The sequence below is a fragment of the Chiloscyllium plagiosum genome, unplaced genomic scaffold, assembly GCF_037043375.1.
Source record: "Chiloscyllium plagiosum isolate Xiang-an unplaced genomic scaffold, Cpla_swu_hap1 HiC_scaffold_3, whole genome shotgun sequence".
NCBI lineage: Eukaryota > Metazoa > Chordata > Chondrichthyes > Orectolobiformes > Hemiscylliidae > Chiloscyllium > Chiloscyllium plagiosum.
The window spans coordinates 129,971,510-129,993,900 of record NW_028270141.1 but is presented as its reverse complement, the minus strand read 5'-3'; the positions used below and the strand labels follow the sequence as shown (position 1 = coordinate 129,993,900).

Below are 22,391 nucleotides of genomic sequence, written 5' to 3'. Positions count from 1 at the left end.
GGGATTGTGTGATTCTATGTTAATTAGTTATATCTTTTTAACATTTGCAAGTATACTCCACTGTGAAAATGAACCTTGCAGATCAGCAAGCAAACCTACATCTATTTGCAAGTACACTCCACGCTGCATTTCTGAGTTTGTTTCTTTGGAAAATGTTGATATTTTCATTTTATTGATTCAGGTCATGGGCATTGAGGGCTGGGTCAGTATTTATTGCCTATCTCTGATTGCCCAGATGGCAGTTAACAGTCTGCCAAAATGTGGTGGGCCTGGAGTCACGTATTGGCCAGACCAGGTAAGGAAGGCAGTTTCCTTTCCTAAAGGACATCAGTAAACCAGATGGGTTTTTCCAACAATTAACAATGGTTTCATAGTCACCAATGGACTTTTAATTCCAGATTTCTTTTGAAAGCAAATTCTACCATTTGCCAGGGCAGGATTTGAAACCAGGTCCCCAGAACATTATCTGGGTCTCTGGATTAATGGTTTAGTAATAATGCAAGGCTATTGCATTCCCCTAATGCAATATACAGTCAAGTCAGATCACATCTATAGGACGGTGAGAAAGTAGTGTAATAACTGAAGTAGTACTCTGAATAGTGCTTATTGTCCAAAGAATAGGATTTAAGTCTCACCATAGTGATTTGGAAATTTGGATCTGGAAATTAAAAGATAATGTCAAGCTCTTAAATAACCTGTTCACTAATCAAAAGGAAACCCTAAAAGCAACTGACCATACTAGACCCGGACCAGCACAACTGAATTTTACGTGGTTGCATCAAAACCAATACCTGTAGTTACAGAAGATTTGCCATCACCTACATAAATAGGAAAGGTTTAGAGGGTTAAAGGCAGGCAAGTGCGACCAGTTTAATTTGGGTAAACTTAGTGGCATGGAAGGTTGGACCAAAAGGTCTGTTTCTGTGCTTTGTGACTCTATGACTATGACTCTATTTGTCAAACACCTCCTAACTCATTGCAGCTCCTGTCTTGTTACTTCTCAGAATAGAGCAGGTACATTGGAAAGGCACTGAACACATTGCAAGACTCACTTGCAGCAAAGTAAAGGCCTGTTAAAATGCACACAAACTTCCCAGTAACTTTTCTACTTGAAGATCTAAGGCACTACCTGGCCTGCATGTGACAGAGTCTGAAGATTAGTTATCAACCATTTCAGAATCCATCAAACTGGAGTGAAGTACTTCATCCTTAATCCCAAGGGACTGACTACGAAGACAAAGAGGATCAAGTGGTTACTTAACTTATCCAAACACAGGAGTTTTCTTTAGAAGCTTGACAATTGTGCTCCAAACATTAAAGAGACATTGTTTTTATAGAAAATCACCTGGCAACCTTCACTTGGGAAGATGCCATCTTCACCTTTTATCTGCTGTCCAAGTGGTATAATGTCATATCTTGTTTTTGCATTATGGAAACACCCCATATTTCTCTCTTGCTAGCAGTGATTCTTGGCTGGATAATGGTTCCATAGATTTTGAATGGTAAATTGGTTTCTTTAGAAAGTGACTGTACTTCTCATATGGACCCAGACATTGAGTATCCACTATCTATTCAACCATAAGGGGAAAGTGAGGAGTGAGGCTATATCTCTGTAACTACTTTGTTTTGACCAGCACTTTATCAACCATCACTCTTGATAAACCAGCAAGAATTATATACCTCAAACACTGCAATGTCCAAGTACTTATGCTGCAAATAAAGCATAACAGTGACCCTCTACATTGTGCTTCTATTACTTCTATTTTTTGAGGGATGTTGATGTCTCACAACTTGACTTGGTCAGGGTTTAAGAGAGAAAGTGAGGGCTGCAGATGCTGGAGATCAGAGCTGAAAATGTGTTGCTGGAAAAGCGCAGCAGGTCAGGCAGCATCCAGGGAACAGGAGAATCGATGTTTCGGACATAAGCCCTTCTTCAGCATTGGTCAGGGTTTACTGCGGTTATGTGTATCTCTTGATTATCCAGAATATTTGATCAGTCAGCACACTACTGGTCCCATAAGTGCTGGTTAATAAAAGGTTTGCTGTACCTCCATGTCTGGTAGCCTCTGAGGTCTCTGGGGTTATCCAATTCTGGCTTACTATCCATCATGTCATTCATTTCTTCAAATTCATAGGTGCCAAGCTCAGGACTTCACTCCCGAATCTCTTTCCCTATTTAATTCTCTTTCCTTCTTCAAATTACTGCTTAAAACCTTTCTCTGAACCTTTGATCTGCTGTCCTAATGTCTGTCTAGAGATTGGTGCAACTTTTTCACTGATTCAGCTTCTGGAAAGTGCCTTGGTATGTTTCACAACTGTAAACCTTGCATATAAATGCAAGGCATTAATGCTGAATTTCCTTCTGGTCACTTCCCCAGATGGTGAGCATAGGAATTGAGCATACATTGTCTGTTCAACCAGTGGGGAGGGTATCACCGCAGAGTTCATTCTGTCCTCATATGTGATCTTTTCCTTGGGGAGGGGGAATTTTTTTTATTTCAAAAATATACGTTATTCATAAAATATTTTGATGAGCTGTACAATTGGTCATGCCATACATATGTAAACATTCCATTTCTTGGCATACAGAGACAGAGTAATCATTCATATATACAGGTCTGTCGATTACTATCCACATATTTAGCAGGGGGGTCAGCAGAGTCCCCTTACTGCGTCAGACCCCTGTGCTTAGGCAGGCAGACGTTACACGGTGGTCTTTCCCCACCGCGCCTTGGCGGCAGCTGCCCCAAGCTTCAGCACGTCACTCAACACGTAGTCCTGGACCTTGGAATGTGCCAGTCTGCAACACTCAGTCGGGGTCACCTCCTTCAGCTGGAAGATCAACAGGTTTTGGACTGCCCAGAGAGCGTCCTTCACTGAGTTGATGATCCTCCAAGCACAGTTGATGTTCGTCTCGGTGTGCATCCCGGGGAACAGACCGTAGAGCACGGAGTCCTGCGTCACGGAGCTGCTCAGGACGAACCTCGACAAACACCACTCCTTGGGGGGGGATTAGTCATTGCTCATAGGGGGAAAAAGTGAAATGCTTTATCAATATTGTTACAATTGGGTGAGGAGAGGTGGTTCAGCTCTCTCTTTTTGATCACCGCGGTTGGTTGCAACAAGTATTTTTTAATTCTTTTTAGCATTCATCTGTACCACATTTCACTTCAAAATTCATACTGGCAAAACTTAAGAAGGCAATTACAAGGCTGGCTTGAGTGAAAGCAAAGTATTTTATTTCTTACTAACTCTGAGAAAAAAAACAATCACACAAAAATACAGTTATTTGCTTAAGACAGGGAGAATGATGACTACAAACAGGAAAGATAAAGCAGACACAATTTAAAACAGTCTTGAGTTGTTAAGTGTTGAACCTGAGACCATGGCTCTGAATTAGTGATGCTGGAAGAGCACAGCAGTTCAGGCAGCATCCGAGGAGCAGTAAAATCTCGGATGCTGCCTGAACTGCTGTGCTCTTCCAGCACCACTAATCCAGAATCTGGTTTCCAGCATCTACAGTCATTGTTTTTACGTGAGACCATGGCTGTTTAGTTGATGTACTGGATCCTCAGCAATGTTCCCTCCCAGTTACATGGCCACATAGTCACCTGAAGGAAATGTGTGTGCTAATCAGCCTGACGACATATTGACATGCAGTTCTGGAAGGTGCTGCTGTGTACAGACCTCAGAAGCCTGCAGCAGTAGTAACAATTACTAGCAATATTTGTAGAAGCCTTGAATTGTCAATTTTTTTTAGAGACATCTGGAGGGCCAGTACCTTGGCTCATTTGTTAGCACTGCTACCTCAGGGACTTGAACTTGATTCCAGCCTCAGATAACTATCTGTGGAGTTTGCATATCCTCCCTGTGTCTGCATGGTTCATCTCCAGGTGCTCTGGTTTCCTCCCACAGTCCAAAGGTTGTGCAGTGGCCATGCTCAATTGCCTACGGTGTCCAGGGATGTGCATGAATGGATTAGCCACGGGAAATACAGGGTTACAAGAATAAGTGGTGGGTCTGGATGGGATGCTCTTCGGAGGGTTGGTGTGACTTAGTTGCTGTAAGGATTATTACATCTTGAATGTGTGTTTAAATAAAACTGCTGGAATACTGAAACAAAGACAGAAGTTGCTGGAGAAACTCAGCAAGTCTGGCAGCATCTGTGAAAAAAAAACAAAGTTAAAGTTTCAAGTCTCATGATCTTTCTTCAGAACTGAGTAAATTGCCATTTCTTCAGTTTGCTTTAATATTGGTGCTGGCTTTTGAGAAACACTACAATGACAATGTTTTCAATACAAAATATCATGTTTGGTTAAGAAGTTATGGCTCCAGCTTGACTCAGCTGCCACCCGATCCAATGTGGTGCCAGGACTTGACTTTATACTGCTTTATGGTTCAGGAAGTCAAGTTGAACGGATAATTTTAATAAAATTAAGTAGGCACAATACAAATGGACAGAAAATTGAAAGCCACAAGTTTTTTTAACTCTGCTTTTCAATTTACTTCCTTCTTATCAATCTACTCAGAAACAGCTAGAAAACTTGGACTTAAACCTCCCTTATCCACACACCAATTAACCACTATATCTTGTTTTGCAGGAGGAACCCTTGCACAGAGGTTATCTCATTGCACAGTTTGCCAAGTGCCATTGCACACTCCTCCCTCTGGTAATGTAGGAACTTTCTATGCCACCATGCAATAAGTCAATCCAATAATGAATCTTATAGCCCAAAAAAAATTTGTAGTGTACTTTGTCTGTTGATAGTTTTGGCAGTATAATACTCAAGTGAAAACATTGTCAAAAAAGTTCAACTGGTTCAGTGGTTAGCACTGCTGCTTCACAACGATAGAGACATGGGTTCAATTCCCGTCTGGGGCAACTGTCTGTGTGGCGTTTGCACATTCTCCCCATGTCTGTGTGGGTTTCCCTCCCACAGGTGAACTGGCCGTGCTAAATGCCCGTTGTGTTAGGTGCATTGGTCAGAGGTAAACGTAGGGGAATGGGTCTGGGTGTGTTGATTCTCGGAGGGTCGGCCGAAGGGCCTGTTTCCACACTACAGGGAACCTAATATTTTAAAAAATGTGCAACAGATCAGCAATACTCAATTTTGCTCATAAATGGGGCATATCTAGAATTTGCAAAGACCTTCAACGACCTGCCACTTTACATCAGGAGACTTAAGAGACGCGGGGATGTGGATAGGCTTTACTGATGGTATGCTTCCACGAGCATACGAGTGACTGTTTTTCAATCCCAACGCCCGCCCTCAACGATTAGTGAAGAAGACAAGTGTGTTTGAATTTGAATGCACTTGCTTTCCGGACAGACTATGGGGCTCGGGGGAGAGAGACACTGAACAATGGCCCAATTGAGGCGCGTAGAGATGGGAAAAGAAAACTCCTTCAAATTATTCATTCATCCCAAACAAAAAGTTCACGAACAGAAGTTTTGTTTGAACAAAAAAAAACTTACAAATCAGTCCACTCTTGCATTCTATATAATGGATCTCCAATTAAAAAAAATTGCCCAAGCCAATCTTTTAAACTTAAAAGTCGAATGTGTTTAACCCATTAACTCAACTGGTTTTGGAGTAAAAAAAAGGGGGGGGGAGTGACTTTCATAAGCAAAATAAACACTTAAAAGAAAACACTGCTTTAAGCTTTAAAATGAGTTCACCTATTTCTCACAGAGAATTTTCTCGAATGGAGCAGAGAAAGAAAATTGGCGTGAAGTTTTTGTTTTGTGTGTGTGGGGTGGAGGGGGGGGGAGAAACGGTTCGAGCAGCGAGCAGAGGGCGGGAAGAACTCCACCTCCTGGATGATCATAAATTCCTCACAGCCACCTCAAATATTGAACTTTCTCGCCGGGGCTGGACATTTTAAAGAGATCGTCCAGACCGACACGTGTCTCCAAATAAAAAAAAACACTACCGGAGAAAGAGGAGGGAAAAAAATAATCTGACATTCCACAACTTTTTTTGTTGTTGTTGTTGATAATACAAACTACTTGTAAATTTTTTTTAGGGTTTTTTTTTTAAAAAAAAGTTTTAACTCCCTCAGAGTCCAGTCGAATGGTGACTGCGTTTATTCCCCGAGTGTCTCCTATTTTTGGTGGTGGTGGTGTTGGCTCCCAGACTCGAACAAGGAGTTGTTCTGTTCCGACCGCCATCCTTCCAAAAAAAAGTTTTTTTTTGGATGAAGTTTTTAAAGAGTTGTTAGTTGGGACTCATCGCGCAGGCGCAGAGAGACGAGCGCCGCAAATTCAAACGTGAATTTCGATCTCTTCGCTTTTGAGAGGCGAAGGGGAAAGAGAAGGAGGGTAAAGTATGGTAGACAGGGGGCCCTTACTGACCTCAGCTATCATCTTCTATCTGTCAATCGGTGCTGCCATTTTCCAAGTATTGGAAGAGCCAAACTGGAGAGAAGCAGTGAATCAGTATGAACTGAAAAAGTCTCAGATCCTTAAAGAACACCCGTGCCTGACTCAGGCTGATCTGGAAAAGATCTTGGAGGTAAGCATTATACGGCCCCGGCATCTTTCCCACCCCCACCCCATAGCCCTTTATTAATAGGTTTTCATGTCTTTCCTATCTTCACATTTATTAATCCTGTATTTACTCTATATTAAGTGGTGCAACTTTTCACTCCTCTGTTAGCATCTTCTCTCAATAACTATATTTTCCCCCCATGAGCTCTCCTTGTTTCCAAAATCCTTGAAAAAGTTATTAATCATTTAAGTTGTGCCTCTGATCAACTTTCATATGACTGTAAGATTCCCTCAAATTAACTTCCATGTGATTTCTTAAAAGTCTCAAATCAACTCTCAAAAACTCTCATCTTAAAACTCCCTCAAATTAATGACTTGTTATAAAAACTCTCAAATCAACACTCAAATTTTAACGCACCCTCAAATTAACGTTCAAGGAATTGTTAAATTCCATCAAATTATCTATATTCTGACTTTAAAGTTCCCTTAAATTAACTTCCGTGTGATTTAAAGAAAAACTCTCACTACATCTTCCATATAAGATATCCCACACTTAAATTTCTTGAATGACTCCTTTAAGATTTCACTCTCTAAATTACTTGGTGTGTGGCTTTGAGAGAGGATATCTGGTAACGTCGTAATGGAAATGAAAATGATTTTTTTTGATCCACTGGAATTTGACGTGTATTTGTTTTAAATGTTATTGAGCCCGTGGTTGCGAGAGACCCAAGTTATGCATCAGAACCTCGTGATTATTTCATTTGGAGTATTTCCCAAACTCCGAGTAACTGAAGCAGTCTGTGTTATTTATGTTTTTAAAAAAAACGTACTGCCAATGCGTTTATTCACGATGCAAATCAAAACACACACACACACAACTGTTGAAACCTGACGCTCTGAGGGGAGGGAAAGTGGGGGTGGGGGGTGGGGAAGGGGTCAACACTTTATTGACCCTCCAGAGGCACGGGTTGTGGGTTGCTCCGGACTTTACTTCCCGTATTGAGTATGAAGGCGTGTGACGGTGGTCCCGGCTTTATTTTCACCCTCTCCTCCCTTCCAAAGCGGAAAAGAGAGAGAGAGAGAAAATTTGTTCACAGCCGCCTCCAATTTAAAAAAAAAGTAACCTGAATGTGAGATCGAAGCGGAAAATCGCCTCCAGTGTGAAACGCCGGATTTAAATGAACTGGGATCTGAAAGGTAACATCGTATGGAGTCCCCAATCCGTTTGTCAAACGTCCGAAAGACTTGCTCAGTGTTATCACTGTTTGCCACTTGAGCAAGTCTCGAACACAGCGATTACACCAGCACTGAGTTAAGAACGAACAGTGATCCCATATGCAAAGTATCAAAATTTGCACGGAGTTCCCCGTTCCTTCCCGCAGACGAGAAACAAGAAGTTCTTTTTAAAAATAAAACTGTTTAGGTTAAAATATACAAGAAGCTTGTCTTTCTGTAATCTTCCTCGTCCACAGCGGTTTAGCGGTCCTGCCTGACAGCACCAGGGACCCCGGGTTCGATTCCCGCCTCGGGCGACTCTGTGTGGAGTTTGCACATTCTCCCTGTGTCTGTGCGGGTTTCCTCCCACAGTCCAAAGATGTGCAGGTCAGCTGGATTGGCCATGCTGAACTGCCCGTAATGTCTCGGGGAAATGTGGGCTTTCGGGGATTGGGATGCCCTTCGGAGGGTCGGTGTGGACTGGATGGGCCGAATGACCTGTTTCCGCATTGTAGGAATTCTGTGACTTGCCTCGGATCTGAACGAAGTTTGAAAGTGTTGTGCCGTAGACAAAATGTACCAGTTAAGGGAGTTGGTGTGTGCTGTTTATTTATTGATAAGACACACTCTCTCCACACCGCAGGGCAGATTTTAATGAATGAATGTGTGTACATAGAATGACTCTACAACTGTCGGGCGGCAACACAAAGGATATAAGTTGTGAATAGGAAGGGAAAATTTCAGCAATGGATCTGTCCACGGGTGAGTGGGTAAAGGAAGTGTGTTCTGACACTGGAAGGTGGCTGTGTTAGAGAGAGGGGGTGAGTGCGCGTCCAGCTTATACTTCACAACCTGTCAAACATCAACGCCTCGCGTTTTTCAACCCTCCACATACCGATACATCAAGATATTATTATGTATTTAAATATATATTATCAAGGAGGTTTTTAAGCTGTGCTTAAGGCTCCCGGTTTGGGGAGCGATTCAGTACAAGGACAACTTTGCCTTCAAACTTGAACTGTGCAAATCGCGCCACTGAGAGGATATCTGACAGCAGAGTGCAGACTATTTAGTTCCCTGGTCCCTTTTCTTTGGAGGACCCGCTCCCTCCCCGCCAATCTTACTCGCCTCTCACTTCTTCAACAATAGTGACGACTTAAGTCCTAGTACTTGAAGATACAAGGAGCAGTGGGACCCGCAATTCTTTCCTGCCTTTCCCTTGCCTACTTTGTTGACCCTGCCTCCCTGACTTTGACTCGGTTGGTTTGACTTGACCCTGCTTTAGGCTCCCTGCCCGAGTGATGAGCGGTGGGTGGGTGGGAGGGTGCGCACACCGGGTTGTTTTCACTGTGAAGTGCACTTGTTTTGTGTTTTTTCAGAGACCCCACGGTTAGCTCTCGGCAGAAGTGAAACGTGGTGAGTGAGAGAGACCGCAAATTTTTGGTGGGGGCGGGGTATTTTTTGTGTTGCTCGCACTTGTGGTTTTACAGAGAGAGGCTCTCGATAACGTAAAAGCAGCTTCTGTCTGACGGGTTGACTCGATGTCGACACGTCGGGCACCTGTGGGACTTGCCGTGCCCACACCGAGGGGGCGGGCAGTGGGGGGGGGGGGGGGGGAAGAGTGCGTTCTGTTTTAAAGACGGAAAATTTCCCAGGGCAGTTTATGCTGTAGCAAGTTTCCAATCTCAGAACTGAGGGGCAGTATGTGGAGATGGGAAGGTGTGTTTCATCTTTGTGTCTGAGGTGGGGAGAGTGTTGGGAAGATAAAACTCAATTTCCTCTCCTAAATTTTTCCAATCTTGAAATGTCTGGTGGTAAATTCAGGAGAACTTTATTTTTCGCTGAAGAATTGATACAGTACAGAACAGGCCCATTCAGCCTGCCCTGACGCACAAACTACTCTAGTCCCACTTTCTTGTATTTTGCCCATAGCCTTGATTGTTAAACATGTTGCATTGCCACAAGGAGGTGAAGAAAATCTAGATAAGGATGCTGGATAAATGAAGGAGAGAGAGAAAGGAATAGAATGTTCCACTGAACGTGATGGAAGAAGGCTTATATGGACCATGAAAACTATCAAGAATCAAGAGTTGTGTACCTTTATATCTGCTGTATATTGAAAGTAATTATACACAGTGTGTCCACATTGTAGGACACAGAAGAAGTGAGGTTTTTTTCAGGAGTGGCGGTGGGAAAGATCAAAAACTAATGGAGATTTTAAAGCTTCTTTCTATTTTGGTTTACATATCCTAATCGAGGTATCCACACTCAGAACCATGAGCATGGAAAGTCAAAGCAAAGAGACTCAATTAATTCAAAGCAATTTCTTTTGAGGATTCTTTTTCTTCCACTTCCAGCTTTGTTCTTTCATTGTTTAGGTTTTTATTTAAAATTGTAGAGTCATTTTCTTTTGAAAATATATGCTGTGGTCAGCTATTGTGTGTTATTCTATTTACAAACTGGTCAAAGTGTTCTGCAGATGACGGTGCCCTTATTTTTTAAGAGAAACCAATATTATGCAGGCTCTTTTGAATGTAAAACACCCATCAGAATGCTTTTGAGTCTTTGCCAAAATAGCTTTCTGTTTTAACATACCACTTGCCTAGTGAGTGAGGAGATCAATTAACCTTTTAATTGGGCATCTGTTTAACTTTAATAAAAGTTGAGTTTTTTACTTGCATTCAACTTTCTGAACATACATTTTGAATATGATCAAGCCTCAGACCTCAGCAAAGCTCTCTGTATCAGTTTTGTTGTGTGTAGAGAGGCTACCATTAGCAAAGTATCAAAAGCAGTTAGCTCCTGCTGACTTTTGAATAGGCCTTCTTGATCCTCTGTGTGTGGATAACAAAACATTGGTGCTATTCACCTGACAGTGAAATATTCCCTTGTCAAGCTTGAAGAGCTGTTTGTCAGCCAGGGCCCAATTGCATAGTACTCTGGTCCCTCTCTAGAGACTTGATCACATAATCAAGGCTGACACTCCATTCTGAGGATGGGTCACTAGACCCGAAACGTTAACTCCGATTTCTCTCCACAGATGCTACCAGACCTCCTGAGCCTTTCCAGCAATTTCTGTACCTGTTTCTGATACTTTAGTACGTTACTGGGTGAATGCTGTGCTGCCATTGTTTGGGTGAGACATTAACTGAAGGCTTATCCTGTGCAGGTGGAAGTATAAGATCACCTGGTACTGTTGGGAACTGAAAATGTGTTGCTGGAAAAGCACAGCAGGTCAGGCAGCATCCAAGGAACAGGAGAATCGACGTTTCGGGCATGAGCCCTTCTTCAGCCCTTCCTCATTCCTGAAGAAGGGCTCATGCCTGAAACGTCAATTCTCCTGTTCCTTGGATGCTGCCTGACCTGCTGTGCTTTTCCAGCAACACATTTTCAGCTCTGATCTCCAGCATCTGCAGTCCTCACTTTCTCCTGGTGCTGTTGGGAAGGAGAGTACTGTTCTGGCAAATATTTATCCCAAACCAGGCATTGTTAATTTATATTTTGTTGTTTGTGGGGGCTCACTGCATGTAAGTTAGCTGCTGGCTTTCTGCGTTTCGAGCTCCAACTGCACTCTTTCAAAAGCATTTTTTTTGGGTGTGATGCAATATCTTGAGACAGTACAAAGTGCGATATCAATGCAAATACTGTAGAAGTTGTCAAAGTAAATTAATTGTAAAACTGAAATTCTAAGATTTATTTGTTGGTCTCTGTTGAGTTAGCTGATCATCTTCAATATACTGTTTATCCTCAGTGCTTCAGTCCCACTGAATCAAGGTTCAATTATGTCTGGATTCTTGTTTCTGCTAGAAAATGCCTGTGAGGACATCAGGATGTTTTTTCAGGCTTAGCTGTGAGGCATCCATCATCAAATAGCGCTCTGTTGCTCAGACACCAAAGTATGACTGCCTGTCTGAGAACTCAAATGTTTGCCTGTAGAACTATTTTGCAGTATGAGACCACACTCCCTGGGTGAGAGGGAAGGTGGTTTGGGGAGAAACTGGGTTGGGGAGGAATGTAGGGAGGGAGAGATGTTGTGGGAGGAGTGGTTTGGGTGGTGGGATGAGAGATGTTCCATAAAGGTAATTGTGCGGTTATTTTGGAAACATTTAAACTGCGTGTCTTTTCTCTTATAGCTCGCCAAGCTTTCCCAAGCTGCCGGGTAATCTTTGTATATAGGTGAGTGACGCTGAATCCCCTGCCCTCGCTCAGAGGGAGGAGTGGGAGAGCGTCGGTCACTCTTACTGGTGTTAGCCAAATTGGTTTCCTTTCTCACTTGTGCTCTCGCGCGCTCTCTTCCAAACCTCTTTCCCTCCCTCTGCTGATAAAACTGCTTTGAAAATCAGCTCTTTGCTTACCAAACGTAGAGGTCTTGACAACAATTTGATGTGGGTGGGGGTGGGAGTTGGGTAGAGGGTGGGAAACCATTTTGTGCTTGGCCACCTTGGCTGATGCGAGATGTCTTGTGCATGGGTGTGAAGGTACCTGTCTGCTGCATGGTCTGTTTTGTTGTGAGATCTTGTCGTTCATTTTTAACATGCATTTTAGAGTGCACTAAAAATTATTTTCTCGTGCAGCTATTGTCGGCGACATAATTTGCATCACGGCTGAACTGGCTAACGTCACCCTGTGTAGACGAGTGCAGTGGAAAAGTCCGCCAAGCAGTTCGCGCATGTGATGACCCCCTCCCCCTTCAGTAAGCTGAAATGACTGAACTCTATTTTTCTCTCTATTGACTTGACTGTTGGGGGGGGACTTAATTCCCTCTGCATAAACCGAATGATGAAAGGGATAACACTGCTTTGGTAGGACATTAACACACTTGTCAGCAAGCACGCATTCCACACAGAGGAAAGAAAACCCTTTTGATCCGGTACTGAACTGATTTTGGTTCAGTTGTGTCTGTGGTGATGACTCTTTGCCCACGTGTTAATGCCAGTGGTAATAAAATTGTTTAATAGACCCCTGATTATTACATTCCAACATGTATTTCATAGGTTGCCCTTTGAATTTCACGTGGAAACAACGTGCTATCTGATTAATTTTATAGCTCCAGTCAACTGATTATAAACTGCAAGGCTAGCTTGGAACTTCTCAAGGTCTCCTTGGAACTACTCAAAACGCTTGTCGCACTCTTCCAGAATTTCAAAAAATAAATGCCAAGGTACTCTCTCTCCTGCCACCTACCAGTGGGTGTTGACTCGTTGGGGTAGAGTTTCAAGGGTACAGGTAGCCTTTTTTATAAAATAGCTGATTTGCCATTGTGATTGTGCACATTTTGACAAAGAACATTACCATTTTGGACTGTCTCAGTGAAACCTGGTCCTGTCCTCCACTGGTACATGGTGGGATTTGTTGATGACGTAGAATTGGGTATTGCAGTGCATTATTGCTGTGCAATGGCTTTTAAAAAATTTTGTTCATTAGCCAGTATTCACTGCCAATCCCTAACTGCCCCTGCCAAAGGTGGTGCTAAGCTGCCTTGATGAACCTTTGAAGTCCTGGAGAGAGGGGGTGGGGAGAAGGGAGATGCACAATGATGTTAGGAACTGAGTTCCAAGATTTTGACTCTACTGGACAAGAATTGATTTTAGATTTGTGGTCTTTGCTTCACTCAAAACCAACCCAGACACCAACCTTACCTTCTGCTCATTCTGCAGCTAAACACTGTATGAATATCCCCTATTTATTCCAGCTTGATGTTTTACCTCTGGGTCTAGAATTTGGATTCCATCACATTAATGGGAGTGTTATCCTTTGACTGTTCTCTATAATGAGAAATTAAGTTGAGGCATCTCGAGTCCATTGCAAATGGACATCAATTCACAGCATATTACATGTTAATTGACATAAAGTTGTCATCTTGCTTGGCAAAGCCTCAGGATTGGCTGAGTATTTATGTGAAAGGTGGGACAGAGGGGAATGAAGATGATATGAAGATACTGCCCACTAAGTTGAGAGTAATTTGGGAGAACCTGCTGATCTTAGAGATGTATCAAGTGACTTGACATTCAGCTTTAGGCAAAGTGCAGTTTGGGAGGTAGTGAATTGTCATCCCATTATACAATCCACCCAACCAATCTTCACATTCTAATCAATGGAAAGAAAGTTGGGCAGGGTTATTTATCAGGCTGAAGTTGAATTTCAGCCTAAATGAAACATTGCTGGTTATCCCAGAAACTGGCATCCCCTACCTTTAAGAAAAAGCAAATTCTTAGGAAGGGCTTTGCAAGGCAAGGCTTTTGCCTGCACCTTTCTCTCTTAACCTGACTATTCTGACCAGTGGGCTACAAAAGAACATTTTCTGCTTGACGTAGCCTATAAAACCAGTTGCACCCAGACCCAGGGGCAACTGGCCACTGTTCTTAATCCCTAACTTTATTCTTTTCTCTTTTGTACGTTAAGTGGCGTAACAGGGTGCACCGGAGGCAACTGCAACGAGCGCTGATGTCTCTCGCTTTTGACCCTGGTGGCTGTTGGGAGCTGAGAAGGATTCGGGAGAAATTGTACTGGAGTACTATCGGGCAAGTGACAGATTTTCCCCCGGATTTAGTTGGTGAAAAGCTAGGCTTGAAATGTATCATAAGAGGTGGCCACAGAAGAGGACATTTGCAAATATTCATTGGTCCAAAGGCAGAGATGGTGAAACACGAATAGCCCTCATGGCCTGAATTGCCATTTCTTGATCGATGTTTCTTTTTCCATTGAGTAATTTGATTCAATGGCATCAAGGCCCTCATTGGCTCTGTGTGTATGTGGAAGTTGTGTAAAAAATCATTTGTTGTATTTGAGACAGCACCCATACAAACTTCACCTGTATCTAATATTCTACTTCTAAAAGAAAAACATAGGAAGTGAGCAGTTGCCTTTGAAGACTGGGTGGACACTGGTTGGTGGGGTGTGGGGGAAGTGGAGTGGAACCTGTGGTGCATATCACCCCGATAACATTTTGATTTTGCTGTTCTATTGAATGTTTATTTGATTTTGTTACAGTGTCCCATCAGGCCAAGTCTAACCTGCTGTTGTTTTGTTGAAACCTGGCCTTTACTGATGGCAGAAACTAGTATTTGCAAATAACTGACAAAAAAGCCACATCTGTTGTCCTCCAAATGGAACCTCCATTTATGTATGTCCAGAGCAATTAACCTTGGTGGCATTGAAAGTGCACATCATAATGTGTAGAACTCCACATTGTTACTTGATTGAATTGTTGTACTTTACATGATAAATTGTTCCAAACTTTCCAGAATGTCCCTCTGACTTACCCCCTGATCAGTGCCAAAGCAGATTCAACTTTGGATGTTTCTATAATGCTGGATTCATAATGAAGGACATACTGGACATCTGCAGTGCAGTAAGGAAAGGTAGTGATGGTCTCAGCATTGGCTATCCATGGGCTATCTCCAAAGTGGTGGCAATTGTGGCCACAATAAGGAGGTTTCCTTTTGAAGATGTGGTGATCTTAGAGCAGCTTTAGGCCATTAAAGGCGTTTGCGGTCATCATTATAGATGGCAGAGAACAAAAATTAAAATTTTTTAGACATTTTAAGAACATCTTGGTGGTAAGCATTATTCTTTTTTTTCCAACATTAAATGGGATCCAACAGTATACTAAGATTCATGGATTGATTCATGGGTTCTGCCATTTTTGTCCTTGCTCCTAAGTGGCCCAACTTAATCATGCAAACCAGGTCATGTGTCTATTTGAAGACTCTTCTGTGAGATTAGTGGTAAAATGGGCAAAGCGTCTATCAACGTGCTCTCGTAGTTTTTGTCCAGCTCTACAGTGGCCTAGCCATTAGCTCTCAGAAGAAGCATCTTGGCCATGGTACAGTGGACAAAGTATTTTCATGTTGATGCAGATCCAGGAGAAGAAGGAATTCCCATGGTTTCGTGGATAAACTACTAGTTACCCCTAACAGGCCACGTTTCACCTCTTCTCTCCTTTCTCACTTCCTGACTATTCTGATCACTGGGCTACAAAACAACATGTTCTGCTTGATGTAGCCCTTTAAAACCTTTGAAGGCAGAGCTGTAGACATTGTCTACATGGACTTCAGCAAGGCATTCAACAAGGTTCTGCAAGTTGGGTGGATAGCAGGGTTTGATCATGTTGAATCTGGGAGAGCTGGACAATTGAATACAAAATTTCCTTGAAGGTAGGAGACAGGGTGGTGGTGGAGGATTGTTTTTCAACCGAAGGCCTCTGATCAGCAGTATTCTGCAAAGATTGCTGCTGGTTCCATTGCTTTTTATCATTCACATAAACGATTTGGTTGTGAATATAGGAGGTATGGTTCATAAGTTTGCAAATGATATTAAAATTGATGGTGTAGTAGACAAGAACGTTATCTCTGAGTAGAACTGGACCTTGAACAGGCAGGTCAATGGGCTAAGGAGGGGCAGATGGAGTTTAATTTAGATAAATGTGAGGTGCTGCATATTGGTAAGGCAAATCAGGGAAGACCTACATATTTAATGGCACAGCCCTGGGGAGTGTTGCTGAAAGAAACACAGGGATGCAGGTGTATTGTTCTTTGAAAGTGGAGTCGCTGGTAGACAGGGTAGTGAAGAAGGATTTTGACGTACTTGCCTTCATTGGTCAGTACTTTGAGTATAGCTGAGGGGCTAACCTTATAGAGGTTAGTAAAATCATGAGGGGCATGGATAGGGTGAACAGCCAAGGTCTTTATCTGAGGGCAGAGGATATCTGGTCGGCATGGACGAGTTGGACCGTGCTATGTGAGTATGACTCTGACTCTTAAGTGGCAAAACAGGATGCATTGGAGGCCACTGCCTCTTGATTTTGACCCTGGGAGCTCAGGAGGTCTCGGGAGAAATTGTACTGGAATACCATTGGGTGAGTGACAGCTTGACTTGACTTAACAGGCCAAAATTAGCATACTACTTAGGAAAGGCTAGTTGGTATGTTGCTTAGCACCTGCAGCATTAAGGACCAAGAAACAATTATCCACAAAGTTTGGGACTTAGCCTTGGGAATTATTCTCTTTGCATATTTGGCATAAAAAGACTGATCCAAGTATGTTCTGGCTGCTACAAAGTGTGCATTGTAAAACACACCAATGTCTTTTGAGTATTGTTGATGGGAATATATACACTGAAGAGAAAAATTAGGAGTGGAGTACTTTGACGCACCCCAAACTCTTCCCCCGCTTGGCCTCTGATCAATAACAAGGAGAAAATAATTCCCTTCTCTGCACTTTTTGCAGGCCAAGAATTCAGGACCAAGACCCTACCCTCTAGAAATTTTCCCAAGAACATTTGCCTGGCAACCTTTCACTTTGCCTCCAAGGAAAACTTCTTAGAGTCTGCTAATGTTCGGAGCCTTTCATCTCCTGCACCACTAAATCAGCCCCTCCCTCACCTGTGTCATCCTTGCCTTCCACATGAGGATATTCCACTCAGGTCTCTTCAATCTTTGAAACCTGTGTATTTAAAAGATGTGAAAATATTATTACTTATACAATATTATTACTTATACAGTTTTCTTGTGGTTCTCTGAATGATCTATTCCAAGCCAATATGTCCTTTTGCCTCATTACTGTTTTAAAACAAAAAGATATTTTAGTCACTTATCGCAAATGTTGCTTTTCTGTGGTCCTTCAGCAAGGTCAGTGGGTATCGCTGATTAGTTCTTGGCCTTATCAGTCAAGAAGCTTTCTGACCTTCTCCACCGTGGGATGCCAGCACTCAGAATCTGGATACTCTGGAATTTTCCATTCTCTTCTGTCTGGAAACAACCCTTCCTTCTCCGGAAGTATTGCACTGCTTGAGGCGATCTACCACAATGTGGAAGATGACTCTTTGTTCCCAAGAACTTTTATGCTTTTTCTTTTTTTTTAAAAACAAAAACCCTCCTTTCATTCTTAAAGTTACTGAGAGAGTTGTTGGAAGGAGCTAAGGTCTGAATTGACTCAGTCTGATTCTTGCATGTCCGATCATGCTTGGGCTGTTTCAGGCATTGTATTGCAACATTTGGCAAACTGTGATCCAAACATTCCTCACAGTTCAAGCTTTATCCAGTGCATGTGATTTTTATGAGGATATGTAAGGAATAAGCTGTGCTGCTATGTGCTCAGCCCCTTCCTGAAAGGAATCTGATTCAGTCTTGAAATATTGTGCTCGAGTTCAGAGGTTATTCAGCCCAGTGAAAAGACTTTCACTTTCCAACTCCATAGTTCAGTTTTCCTCATTCTGTCTGGAATCTGGCAGAAACCTGAACTCCCTCATTATAAAATTCCAGGCTGACAGTAAATGAAGAAGTGTTTTTACGCCAGTGATTTTTCATGACGTATGCTTAATCTCTCTCTGAGAAAATAATGTTAACACAGTTAAAGATTTGGCTGAATGCAGGCAAATGTATCGTCTTGGTCTTTGCCACTGATCTGGAATTAGGAGCCAAATACTGACTTAAATATCTTGGGTTAATGTTCTCCTCTCTCTTGGCTTCTCGTGAAAAATGAATGTGACTCAGCCCAAGACCAGTGAAAAGCAGCAAAACACATTTGCTCTTATCACTGCATGGAGTCTACTTCCACTTCAAGTACATTTGTGGAAATTAACAGCCAGCCGTGAGGAGCTGCCAGAGAAAGATGAGCTATAATGGAGGTCTTGTGGGAAGAAAATGAAGATGCAGTTCAGCTTGTAGTGAAAACCTGCTGGATACACACAAATCACTGACTTCCTTGAATCAATTATATGCAGCCACCACATTTTATTTTCTGTTTTCTGACTCTGATATGGCATGCTGTTTTCATATTACAGTATAAAAGCCTCTGCATGTGGATAATATTAAATATATCAGGTTCCTATTGTTTCACATTTGTGGAAATAATCAGAGGAATAACATTTAAACAAAATACCAACATAAGTGCACTGTAAAAGAAGACTATGGGGTAGAATTTGCAGTGTGGTCCTGTCATAACTGGGGGGGGGGGGAAGTAGCACTACCAACAGTAAATTGCATTGATATATTGATATTTTTCAGCATTAGCGAAATGTCCCAAGGCATTACGCCTGTTCAGGGTGGGAGGTAGATACAGAGACTTCTGGTGCAGTTCAATCAGAAATTGAATATTAGAAACAATATTAATTTTTAGTCTTTGCAATGTTGGTAGACATAAACCTGTCCCATCTGATCTTGAGAATTGCAAACTCAGTAATAAAATTATTAATTAATTATTTTGCAATGATTTGTGCAACTCTGAATTGCCATTATCAGACTTTTTATCGGCCAATGTAATGTTGTAAAGATTATTCCCCACCGCACTGATACAAAGCAGTCCAGGTTTATCAAGTAGAAAAGCTGCAATTTAATGCCTTTTAAATAATTATTGTGATAAAGAATGCTTTATTGCAGGGAGTGGTTGAGGTGGAGACTGAGATTTTGTTTTGGGAGGGAAATGCTCCTGCACAAATTTAGCCGAGGATGATGTGATCTGGAGTATGGGAGTGCTGGGGTTGAGCAGTGGTGTTGGTGCTGGCCATGAGAAGGTTCAGATGGCTCCAGCAAAGAGCCAACATGGACACCACGGCATCGACTTGCACATTGAGTCGCAAGTCAATGATAAACATGTTCAGCAGTGAGGTAATTGCAGGTTACCGTTGTCCATTTGTTATACGAATGTTTCAACTTTTGACTTGCAAGATTTCAGAAACATGAGAAATTGTAAGTCTCACTTATCCACTTTCCAATGTTGTGTTTGAATATATTTTCAGACATTACCTCAAGTTACTAATGGAGAGTCTTCGTATCAAAATTCGCGCAGGGATTTGTTTGCTTTTGCTGTGGACATGATATCTGAAGGGGTTATTAATACCTTGGAATCCTCTTCAGTGTTTTGTTTTACTTGTGCCATGGAGACTTAACATTTAAATAAACAGAAATGTTACATGAAAAATCCCAGAAAAGTGCCTCACTGAGCAATGATTTCTTAAATTTACACTTCAATAGAATTGAACAGCCTAAACAGTGCTGCTTGTTATAGTAATGTAACAGTCTTTAGTTCTCTTTTTATTATTAGCACATTTTCTATACAATCTTCTGATAGTTCTGTTTTGTTGGTCATGCTGATCTGTTCATTTTCCCTCCTTTCCAGGGAGAGAGAGAGAGATGCGGGCACACAGAGCCATTTCCTAACTTTCATTGTACGTTGAGAAATTCAGTAAAATTACTCGGACAATCATGAGGTCAGGTTTGGCTCAAGTTGAATATACAACTTGCATGAGACCATGAAGGTTGAGAAGTGGAAGGAAAGGGTGAATTTCAAGCAAATGACTAAATTGAGACAATGAAGCTTAGCCTCTTTCAGTTCTATGTGAGGTAAATCTTCTGCGCTTGGATCAGAAGATCAAAGATGATGACAGGAAGAATTCACTGGTTTGGTTTTACTTGAAGTAGTCACATTTTACACATTTTACAATATTCTGTAGTTATCCTGTTGTAAAGGCTGATGCAATCTTTCCTGATTCAACCAGTTGAGTTGCAGTTGTTGAACTGCATGATATGTAATAAATGTAACTGGATCTCTGAGGAGCCGATAATCTTGAAGGCTTTCAAATTAACACTTGTTTAATTCAGCTCACAACCTTCTGGCTCCCTGATGATGTTCTGTTTATAATCTCCAACTATCTTAAATCTCCAAAAAGCCTGTCAGGCACATTGTTTTTGTTAATTACTTACTAACAGATCTTCTGTGATAATGCTCCTGATGGGTCAGAGGTTACTACTATGAATCTGGCATTAGGAATAAAGTACGACTCCTACTGAGGAGTACACCCTGGAGGCAAAGTATTTTGAAATTACTGTCAGATCTAGTACCGTCAAGGCATCTTTCAATTAGTTTGATGTGGTGTTTCCTTATAGGTGGATCATTAACAACCGAGGTGCTTATTGTCATTTTACCATGTGCACTGGTTAAGAGATGTACAGCATGGTAACAGACCCTTCGGTTCAACTCATCCATGCCGTTAGATATCCTAACCTAACCATTTGTCAGCACATGGCCCATATCCCTCTAAACCCTTCCTATTCATATATCCATCCAGATGTCTTTTAAATGCTGTAATTGTACTAGCCTCTACCACTTCCTCTGGCAGCTCATTCCATACACTCACCACCCTCTGCGTGAAAAAGTTGCCCCTTAGGTCCCTTTTATATTCTTGCCCTCTAGTTCTGGACACCCCCCACCCCAGGGAAAAGACTTTGCCTATATACCCTACCCATGCCCCTCGTGATTTTATAAACCTCAAAAAGGTGACCCCTCAGCCTCCGATGCTCCAGGGAAAACAGCCCTAGCCTAACCAATCTCTCTCTGTAGCACAAATCCTCCAAGCCTGGCAACATCCTTGTAAATCTTTGCTGAACCCTTTCCGATAGGAAGGAGACCAGAATCGCATGCAATATTCCCTATTTTAGCAGATCAAGCAATTTTTGGGGTAGTATCCATAATGGGATCTATGGTAAATGGTTTATCTTAAAAGGTGGGATGAAAGGCAGTTTTCATTCCATATACTCATTTTAATTAGCTCAATTCCTCTGGGCTTTACTGGTTCCTCCAGTGGGGAATGGATCAAAAACAGCTATCCTGTTCAGAGAGATATGGAACTTGCATTCTGATTCTGACCTACAGTACTGTGCTAGGGATGCTGAGTCAGCCCACTACTGTCCTGGTGGTGTAGACGAGTGAGGAAACATTCCAGAGCTTTCCATTCAACTTTTAAAAGTGATAGGGCCTGAAATGTAATTTTGCTGTGAAAATTTATTAATGATTTTGGATCTAAAATGAAGCTCAGTAAATCTGATAATACATCAAAATGGAATTCTGTTTATACCAGTGATGAATTCCTTGAAAAATGGTTTGCATATTAATGTGGGGGACTGGTGGGTCTTTCCAATTTTTGCAAAATGACTGTCTTCTCCTCTGGAAACCCCCGGGCCAGTTTGTCAGTCACGAGTTAAGCTTCAAGAAGGTGATCTTGTTGACCTCTGGTGGAAGGACTTTAAAGTTTGATCACTTTGTTATTGTCCTGCCTCTATGTTCTAAGTTTTGGTTTATTTTTCTGTGTTTTAAGATGGTGCCGGAGAGTGGCGACATTCAGCAACACTTTTTTTTCACTGTGTGTTTTGTAATAAAATACACATCAAATTTTGATCAGTTGAGTTCTGAAGAAAATATCTTCTTCGGAATTGGTATTACTTGGAAAGTTTAATCATTTAAAAAAAATCTTTTGGTAGGAGTAGAGACATGGGGGCTGGGATAGATGACTCGTGTCAACTGTAATATTGCTATTGGACTCCCAGTCCAAACCCCACTGCAAGGTGTTGAAAGTATTTGCTAAAATTAACTGGAGCGAATAATATACAAGCCAGGGCATGTTGGAAAATGCAATAAAAATGTGGACCTTTCCAACAGAAATGTCACTACATTAGCAAATACTGACTAATTTTGCAGTCTCTCTTTATGACTAAACTCAATTATTTTAATGTACTCATGAGCTAGTCTCCTGACTGGGACCTTAGTAAACTTCAGTTTGTCCTCAACTTTACTGAGCATATCTTAATTATGTGGGTGGGGTTTGTGGTTGAAAACTTAAAGATTTGCAGCCTTTTTAAGTGAACTAATTTCTCTCCATCTTAGTCCCTGGAAGTACTGGAATTTCTTCCCTA

At 41.9% G+C, this 22,391-nt stretch overlaps 1 protein-coding gene across 1 annotated transcript in view; it reads left to right on the top strand.

The window, feature by feature from the left end:
* Positions 1-5,882: 5,882 nt before the first annotated feature.
* Positions 5,883-22,391, top strand: part of LOC122548510 (potassium channel subfamily K member 5-like) — a 33,713-nt gene continuing 17,204 nt past the window's right edge. The window contains exon 1 of the mRNA XM_043687251.2: positions 5,883-6,515. Coding sequence (XP_043543186.1) covers positions 6,330-6,515 — 186 coding nt within the window. The 5' untranslated portion in view covers positions 5,883-6,329. The remainder of the gene's footprint in view (positions 6,516-22,391) is intronic.